The following is a 10,194-nucleotide window of genomic DNA, read 5'->3' on the forward strand; positions in this document are numbered from 1 at the left end:
CTCTGGCCCAGAGGCATGTTTCTCAAACTGAAGCCTAGGGATAAAAGGAAACCACATGATATACGTGGAACATATTCTTGGAGCTGCAGTTTTATCCCAAGAGTTTGCCTGGAATTTTCTGGGAGAGGAACAATTTCTTTATTTTTAAAATGCAATATTTTGGAGTTGAATGCAAAGTTCATATGATTTTTAAAAACTTCTCATTTAAAAATAATTTCAAGCTTACAGAAAAGCTGTAAGAACAAGAATAGTACAAAAAAACACCTGTACAGTTTTAACCAAATTCATCTATTGTTAACATTTTACTCATTTGCATTACTTGCATAAGAGCATCCTTCCACCCTCCCTCTTCCTCTCTACGCAAACATACAAATACATACACACGTAAATACATAGCTCTATATATACATATATGTGTATATATATATAAAACATATATACATGTTACATTATTTTTTCTGAACCATTTGAGAGTAGGTTATATATCATGGCATTTTATTCCTAAAAATTTCAGTGTGTATTTCCTAAGAATAAAAACATTATGTTACAGAACCTTAGGATAGTTACCAACTTTAGTAAATTTAACATTGATGCCATACCTTTATCTAATCTACCATCCATATTCCATTTTTGCCAAACGATCCAATAATATCCTTAATATCATTTCCCCCTCTAATACAAGATCCATTCTAGAATCAGGTACTACAAGTAGTTGTCATGTCTCTTTAGTCTCCTTTAATCTGGAACATTTCCACAGCCCTTCTTTGTCTTTATAATATTAACATTTAAAAAAGTACAGTCTCGCCCCCTACCCTTTTAAAAAACAGGATGTTCCCCATTTGGAGTTCAATGTTCCTCAGGATTACATTCAGGTTATGCATTCCCGGCTGGCGAACTACATAAGTAATGTGTTCTTCGCAGGCATCACATTCAGAGGCACACAATGTCCACTGGTGCTATTTATTTTGATCATGCACTCAAGGTGCTGTCTGATTTCATCACTGTATAGAGTTACTATTTTTTTCCCCTTTTAACTACTAAGCAATATATGGGGAGATATTTAAGACCATGCAAACATTCTGCTCCTCATCAAAAATATCCCCAGAGATTTAGCATCTATCAATGATTCCTGTCTGGACTAATCTTTATTATAATGGTTGCAAAATAATCATATGAATTTTTAAGTTAAGTAGACTCAATTTCTGGCTACACTCCCAGATCCCTTAGGTGTAAGCACTCGGTCTCCTCTACTTTAGGAGCACTACAGTGCAGTAGTTTGAGTGCAACACTAGAATAATTAGGTGCGGCTTCCAGAAAAAACAAGCATACCTGAGCCATGCCTTAGAGACTGGATAGATTTTGTAAAGCTAATGAGGTGGAGAACCAGTCAAGACACATACAACTCCATCAGGAAAGCTGAAAAAACAATATGGTGAATGCTTTGCAAAGTAAATAACATACCTTAGCCTACCAGTTTCATAAAGCCACATTTCCACATATGGAGTTTGCCTGAATTACACTGATTCTAGAACTATAGATATACTTTCGCTGCTCCTGATATTAACTATATTCTAATCATTATATTCAGATTCTAAAAACTTTTCAAAAACAGCACAATTCATTATAACTACTTCTCATTGTTCATCCACATTTTTATATATATATATATATATATGTGTGAGCCCTCCGACCTAGTCTCTCAAAGATAGGGAACAGACACTAAAAGTGTACCTTTCATCTGATTGTGACCCCTAGAAAGAAAGAAATTTTATACTGCCATCTAAAGCAAACATATAAAACTGAAATTAAGTTTCTTGAAGCAATATCATGCAAAGCACCAATATTTTATAATCTTTCTTTCTTCCTCCTCATTCTTTTTAGTATTTGTCTTGACTGCAAATAAATTGATTTCTAAATCCTTAATAGGTGATGCACAGACCTGCACTTGAAAAACACTACCCTAGAACCTGGCACAGAGTTCTTTATCATATTCCCAAAAAAGTCCGGAAGAAAGTTTTCATTTATTTCAGGTGAAATAAGAAGAAAACAAGAACATAAAGAGTTATTTAATATTTTAAAGGATTCTGAGATTGTGTATGATAATTTTTTTGGTCTTCAAGTTATTATTTTTTTATGCAACCATGGTAAGAGCGAAGGTTGTAAGCTGCCAATTATATACTGGTTCCCTAATATTTTTTCCCCCAATTTTATAGGGTCATGAAATCTCCACTGCTCTGCTATGAGATTTCAAAAACACATGAGAGTGTCAGCCTTCAATGGGTTTACAATTTGGCTGGGGAAATAAGACTTACAATAATTTTAGGACTTGTAATAATTACTTCTACCTTTTGAGAAGAAATATTCTGTGATAAGTGCCCTAAAAATGTTCTTATGTTAAAAGTTCAAGGGTGAATATTTTAAGCTGGGAATGAAAGAGAACAAATAACGAAAGGTGTTCAGAAAGGAAACAATATTTGAGTTGGGCCTTGAAGGGTACTTCAAAAGAGAACAGTCACAGGGATGGAAAAAAGCCAATCAAATATGGGGAAAAAGAAATAGGTCAATTAGGCCAGAACATGTTAAGACAGTAGAAACAGATAATGGAGGACCCTTGACAACAAGGTTAAGGTGCCTGAATTTAGTCATTAAGGCAATGAAGCAATCTGAAAGAGTGAATGGGAGAGTCAAAGCACTGTTTAAGGAAGATTAGTCTGAAGGTCCCACACACACACACAACAAATTATAAACAAGTGGAGATTCTTGAGGCTATGCAATAATCCAAACACAGAAAAATAAGGACTTCAACTGTGGTGGTGGAAAAGGAAAGTAAGGAATGGGAAAAGGTGACAAGGATTGATATGTCTTAGAAGAGATTTTAATGTGGTAGGCAAAAATGGCCAGGAGTCAAACATGGTTCTAAGATTTCAAGGCTGGGTGATACTTACAGACAGTGGAAAATAAGAAAAAGAAGCTGATTTAGAGGATGAGGAGCTCAGATTCAGGTATGTTAGAGTCAATGTACAAGTGGGTTATAAAGTGTCAGTAATAGTGTAAGGAAAAGAACATTGGACCCCATCAGAAAAATCTGAGTTCAAGTGGAAAAAAATGGGGACTTCCCGGATGGCACAGTGGTTAAGAATCTGCCTACCAATGCAGGGGACACGGGTTCGGTCCCTGGTCCAGGAGGATCCCACATGCTGCAGAGCAACTAAGTCCGTGAGTCACAACTACTGAGCCTGCGCTCTAGGGCCCATATGCCACAACTACTGAACCTGCGTGCTGTAACTACTGAAGACCGCGCACCTAGAGCCCATGCTCTGCAACAAGAGAAGCCACGGCAATGAGAAGCCCACGCACTGCAAGGAAGAGCAGCCCCTGCTTGCCACAACTAGAGAAAAGCCCACGCACAGGCAACAAAGACCCGATGCAGCCAAAAAAAAAAAAAAAGAAAGAAAAAAATGGTTAGGATCTAATGAAAAAACCACCAGAATGCAAAATTATATCTACAGTATAATTTTCACTGTGTAAAAAAGGAGGCATAGGAAAAGAGTAAAAACAAGTACATCAACATGACAACGTCAGCTGAATACAGATAAACTGGAACAAAAGATAATTTCTTTTTCTTTCTTCTTTTGTACTGTGTTCTCATTGGATACAAACCTTACAAATTAGGCTCCCCACCAAAAAAAAAAAGAAAAGGAAAAGAAAAATCTGGATTTGAATAGTCTTTTTAAAAACTGCAAACTCCTTGAACCTTAGTTTCCTCATCTATGAAAGAGGAAATAATTTCTTCTCTCCCAAGGTTAGTGTGCAGATTAAATGAGATAAAGTTTTGTAAACTATAAAGCAATATGCAAAGTTAAAGCATTATAACAGCAACAGTTAAAACTATAGGACAAGAGATCACACAGAGACATAGAAATATACTACAGATATGGGAAGCACATTATTTCCTTAGACTATTTTAAAGTTTTAGAATCCATCTATTTTAAAGTCAAAATGTTGGGACTTCCCTGGTGGCACAGTGGTTAAGAATCCGCCTGCCAATGCAGGTGACACGGGTTCGAGCCCTGGTACGGGAAGATCCCACATGTCGCACAGCAACTAAGCCCGTGCACCACAACTACTGAGCCCGTGTGCCACAACTACTGAAGCCTGTGTGCTCTAGGGTCTGTGCTCCGCAACGAGAAGCCAGTGCAATGAGAAGCCCAAGTACCACGATGAAGAGTAGCCCCCATTCACCACAACTAGAGAAAGTCCCCGCACAGCAATGAAGACCCAACGTGGCCATAAATAAATAAATAAATTTTAAAATAAAATCAAAATGTTGTCATTTTTTTTAATTAATTAATTTATTTAATTTATTTTTGGCTGCGTTGGCTCTTCCTTGCTGCGTGCGTGCTTTCTCTAGTTGCGGTGAGCGGGGGCTACTCTTCGTTGCGATGCGTGGGCTTCTCATTGCAGTGGCTTCTCTTGTTGCGGAGCACGGGCTCTAGGCACGCAGGCGTCAGTAGTTGTGGCTCGCGGCCTCTAGAGCGCAGGCTCAGTAGTTGTGGCGCACGGGCTTCACTGCTCCACGGCATGTGGGATCTTCCCGGACCAGGGCTTGAACCCTTGTCCCCTGCATTGGGAGGCGGATTCTTAACCACTGCGCCACCAGGGAAGCCCTGTCATATTTCTTATGAACAAATATTGAAGTTTTACATGTAATAGAAATGGACTCATATACATAAAATTAATATGGTACTTGTCCTACATGCTATTCAAACTTAAATACAAAGCAGAAAAAGACCTAGTAATATCATTCCCTAGTATTTGGACTTCTAAATAAATTATTTCATGGTTTTAAAAGGCCAGTCTCTATAAATTCAGAATCTCCAAACGTTGTCTCTCAGAAGTTACACGCTTGATACATAGCACTACATTCTAAATGGTGCTTCCCCCTTCAACTCCCATTTCTGGTACTTTACTTATATCTCTAGATATGTATTTAAAACCAGACAGTAAGCTCCTAAAGGGCAATAAGAATGTCACAAAAATAGGTACACGTTAAGAAATACTCTAGCTAACTCATGTTACAGATGTACGAGTTACTACTCATGCCATATTATAACGTAAGCCTATCTTGAGCCCTTCAAGAGAAAACCATTAAGAAATTAAAAGTTAAGAAAACATTCCCCAAGTAATATTATTACATGGGAAACATTTTTATATGAATAAATATATACAGAATGCTTTAGACTAGATTAATATTTAAAAATCATATACTACACTGTTCCTTTAAGAAAGCAAGAGTATATGTGAGATGAGAAATAAGTGCTAATATTGTGATGTTAAAGAGATTGTTTTAAAATATCTCATAAACTGAAGCATACTACTACTGCACTGAGACTGTTACATTTCTTATACTAACACTACAATTTCATCCACTATAATTTTCCTTTAAAAAGAAGTTTTGGAGTTTTGCTTTTAACCTTTGGAGCAGAAAAAGTTAAAATTGATGTGGTTAACAATATGCTTTCTTTAAAGCATAAACACAGACTAAACCTGTAGGCTAATCCCTAGACAAGTCTTAAAATTAAAATCTTTATTATGAAAAAGAGATACTAAAAAAACTAAGCATGAAATGCACCTAACCCCTGCCTTAAGAAAATCAACAAAAAAAGCTGTATCAAGTTTCCCACTTTTGCACATAGACCTGAGATTTAAAATATTTACTGTATATATGTTTTGTACATGTATGTGTGTATTCTAAACTGATGTGGAGGCAGAACATCAAGATAGATTGTTTTCCCCTCACTAAGTTAAAAAAAAAATTGTTTCTAAAGTATTGCTTTTTTATACTACCCTATTCGTGAACTAAAAGACACTTTGCCTGAAGTAAACGGTACCACCACCTGCCAGCCAAACTGCCTGAAATTCATCAGCTGTAGAGATTAAAAGCATCCTTTAGTTGTTTTTATGTAAAACAAAAGTAATACAAAAGGTATATAATTTCTATGTGGAACATATAACACAATCACCCACAGACAATCACCTAACGTTCCTCTCAGTGATTTCAAAACCACTACACACAGTTTTAATTGCCATTAGACATCTTATAAAATGCACATAATAGTGTTTTCCTTATCTAAACACACAACAATCAAGGGTACAGTTTGCATTTTAGAAGTTTTTCACTTTATGAAATGATGCACCATAACATTCCCTTAAATAATCAGCTTCTCTATAACCATTGTTTACAAAGCACTGAGCTTTCCTGCTTATAAAAATGTAGTTTTCTTACACTTTTTTTCAAGAACTCATCTAGTACATAAAAGGAGACACACACATACACTTCCTTGAGAATAAATGTTTTCAGTACTTGTGACCCCAGAAGAACTTCACATGTTTTGAATTCTTGTTTGGTTAAAAAAAGTTTTTAAACATCTACTAGAATACAAGAACTTGCCTTTACATTCATGGCTCTCGTGATGATAAAATAAAGATCAATGTAACTCTAAGCTCTAGACTAATGAACTGCAGGGAATAGAAACAAGCAATTTGGCAAGAGCTGGGTAAAGCTATGTTTAAAGACTACCAATAAAATATACCAGCATTACCCTTCCCTCACTCCCAACTCTTTAAGGTTTCAATTAAGATGGGGCCTAGTTTTACTCTTTCAAGGGGGACAGAAAGAGAAAGCACAGAGCTCCTGCTGAGAAGTATCTTCATGAGAAGCAGCTCCAAAAATACTGCCAGGAACCATTTCTTGCCCCCCAGCTGACATAGGTTCCTCTCCTTAAATACAGGTATATCCCCTGCTCCTGACCAACACCATACTTAAAGAAAGGAAGTCTCATCAAGGTACCATCCAAGGATGGCATCAAATAAATAAAAAAATTATCAAATGCATAAAAAAATTCAACACCAGGGTCAGCTATAATGTTCTTGATGAAAAGTGGGAGCCTCAACTAAAATTCATCTTCATCTCTCAGTCTCTCCTATCAGTTGCCTCATGAACTGGATAAGAAGGGATAGCTGTTTAACAAGGATATCCACTGTTTCAAAATAAACTTAAATTAGTGAGAAAGACTCCCACAAAACACAGAAGATGAAGCTTCCGCAAGCCTTCGACGTCCTCAGAACCAACAGGAAAGAAGTAAAAGCTGATTCTAATTTGAGCAGTGATCCCACCATTCCTACAGGCTGAGGAGCCCACAGTTCAGAGATATCTCAGTCCCACCACATCCCCCAAGACACTCAGTTTTTTGGCCAAGTATATGATCACCTCTTCGTGAACATAAAGGACAAGTCTTTCAGTCCAATATGATTAGAGAATAAATCCAGGCATAAGGCTTAAAGAAAAAAAAAGCAGTGAAAAGTTGATCCCTCTTTAAAAGGAGCCCAAGGATGAAACAACTTCACAATGTAAGGAATTATAAGACATCAAAGGTTAGATAATGGACAACAGGTGCCTTTGGGGAGGAAAGAGTAACACTCAGTTGCCTCCTATTTTAGGATTTCCACTCTCAAAGTACTTGTGTGTGTGTTTCCCAAAGAAAGTGTGTGTGTTTTTCCCCAAAGAAAGTCAAGGCCAAAATTATGGTTTTTACTATTTAATACCTATAATGGGTCCACTGCTCTTTAACCTACTTTTTAATTTTAGATTTTACGCCACCAGGGAAGTCTAGATTTTTAAAAACCCATTTAATCTCAGTGTGTCTGAATAAAGTATGGCCTATGGCCAGATTATGCACTGATCCATGAACATTAACCAACTAGGAATTTACTATCAAGAAATGCAAAGAAAGGCATCTGAATACAATCTACCTCCACATAAAATACTCAATATACAAATCCAGCAGCAGGTATCACATTAACTGCAGTATCAACCAAAGCAGAAACTTTCTCTCACCATCATGACAGCTAAGCTCAATCTTTACAGTAACCAGATTCCAATGGCCTCAAAGAATAGTAATTCCAGACAGAGATTATAGGGGACTGAGTACCAGCCTTCAGTTCTGATTCCCTTGGCCAATTACAAAATTTATTACCTTTATCTGGGTGAAAGGGAACACTGAAAGGATACTTCAGCCTACTTCCCTTTCTCCAATCCACAAAGACAACATATTCCAAAAATGGAGAATCCTTTCTTTCCCTGTCAGAGGCCCCCTTTCCTATGGATTAACTGGGCAGGATTACTTCTCCCCAGCATGCGTGCAGAGCCAGCAAGCATAGTTCTGCTTTCACTCCTCTTTTAAAGAGGGTCCCCAGGCTTCCCTGGTGGCACAGTGGTTAAGAATCCGCCTGCCAATGCAGGGGACACGGGTTCGAGCCCTGGTCCAGGAAGATCCCACATGCTGCGGAGCAACTAAGCCCGTGAACCACAACTACTGAGCCTGTGCTCTAGAGCCCGCGAGCCACAACTGCTGAGCCCGCAAGCCACAACTACTGAAGCCCGCGTGCCTAGCGCCCGTGCTCTGCAACAAGAGAAGTCACCGCAATGAGAAGCCCATGCACCGCAACGAAGAGTAGCCCCCGCTCGCTGCAACTAGAGAAAGCCCGCACGCAGCAACGAAGACCCAACACAGCCAAAAATAAATAAATAAAATAAATAAATTTTAAAAACCCCACTTATGTTAAAATAAATAAATAAATAAAAATAAAGAGGGTCCCCCAACACAGATGCACCTCTTCCTTTCCTGTATTAGGCAAATGATGCTTCAGTGCTTCTGGTTCTCTCCACCACTGCAAAATGTTCAGAGAAGTGGAGGGAGTGAAGGGAAGTTGTCAGTTACTCTGAGAAATACCTAAAAGAAGACTCCAAATTTAAAGTGAATACTTGGTGGGGCGGGGGGGAGTGCCCCCCCTCCTGAAGAGGGAATGGGGGTCCCTTCCCTAAAAGGGAGCCTCTGCCTGGGTAAGGGGTGTCCCCAACCTGAAAGAGAGCTCGGTATGTGGGAAGGGGGAGGAATGTTGTACCCAGAAAAGGGGTCAGGGTTTGAGAAAGGTGTCCTAACCCTGAAGGTGGGGGGAGCCGTGAGTGTATGGGGAGGGCTGTACCAGCTTTGGGGGGCCGCGCTGAGGGAAGGGGTTCCCACTACGGTGAAGAAGGGCCCCGCACTGAAGAGGACGCTGGGAGGAAAGGAGGGTCTTGCTGAGGAGGGCTGGCATGGGGGGAGGGGTTCTGAGTCCACCGGAGCCCGGAGAGGGGCAGCAGGCTCGAGGGGAACATGTGCAGTGGAAGTGCCGCCATCCCGAGGGGCAGGGTGGAGAGCAGGCCCGGGCTGCGTGTGGAGGGAACAAGGTTCCCACCCTGCGCAGGAGAGGGAAGACTCCCGGCCGTACTCACCGAGGCTGCCGGCGAAACCGTCCATCTTGCGGGGAAAGCGCCGGGCTCCAGGCTCAGCGGGGCGGGCACTTCATTCAGCGGACCGACTAGGGTCGCCGACGCTGAGCCTGACCCGCTAGCTTTCTCGGGCGCCCGGCTCGGCTCCCACCTCCCGCCTCCGTCGTCCGTTCGTCCACCACGGGGCAGTCAGCCGCAGACGCCCGGACCACTTCCCCGTCAGGTTGAGAGCCGCGCCGCGCCGCTCCGCCGCCTGCCCGGCCTCCCTCCCAGACAGCAGCCGCAAGCGCCCCGCCGAGCCCCGCCCCCGCGCCCGCGCGCAGCGGTAGCTCCACCCCCGCGTACGCCGTCACGCTTCCGACTCCGCCTCCCACGTGACGACCCGGAGGCGGGGTCTTGCCGACCCTTCCCTCTCACCTTGCCTCGGCCTCGGGTTCCGCCCCCCGCGCTCGGGAGGGATGGCTACGCTTGCGCGATGGGCCTGCTGAGGGCCTGGGACTTGGGGCTTGAAACTGCTTCCGAATGGGTGGGGATAAGGGGGGACCTCCGGCATGGGATCCTCAGGAGCTTCTAGGGATTCCTTTTCCTCGCAGCCGCTGGGGAGTCCGCGGAGACCCATCGGAGCTTACGTTTGGAGCCCCTCTAACAGGAGATGGTCACCCCGTGTGTCCAAGAACACTAAACAGGCAACCAAGTGCGGGGAGGGGTCCAAATTTCCCGGGTTCTCCCTTTGCCCCAGTAGGATGAGGGACAAATGAGGGCGAGTCTTCTTGACTAGCTCAAGGCCACCATGCCACAACCCAAGGCACACAGCAGAGCCTAAGACATACCAGAAGCAAGGAATGTTAGTACTGGACAGGACC

At 41.6% G+C, this 10,194-nt stretch overlaps 1 protein-coding gene across 5 annotated transcripts in view; it reads right to left on the reverse strand.

Annotated features, from left to right (window-relative positions):
- EML4 (EMAP like 4) overlaps nt 1-9,606 on the reverse strand; it is a 152,746-nt gene extending 143,140 nt beyond the window's left edge. For all 5 annotated transcript variants that reach the window (XM_060309767.1, XM_060309766.1, XM_030857837.2 and 2 more), the window contains exon 1: nt 9,335-9,606. In XM_060309767.1, coding sequence (XP_060165750.1) covers nt 9,335-9,359 — 25 coding nt within the window. In that variant the 5' untranslated portion in view covers nt 9,360-9,606. The remainder of the gene's footprint in view (nt 1-9,334) is intronic.
- Nucleotides 9,607-10,194: the final 588 nt, after the last annotated feature.

Source organism: Globicephala melas, chromosome 12, assembly GCF_963455315.2.
Source record: "Globicephala melas chromosome 12, mGloMel1.2, whole genome shotgun sequence".
NCBI classification, from domain to species: domain Eukaryota; kingdom Metazoa; phylum Chordata; class Mammalia; order Artiodactyla; family Delphinidae; genus Globicephala; species Globicephala melas.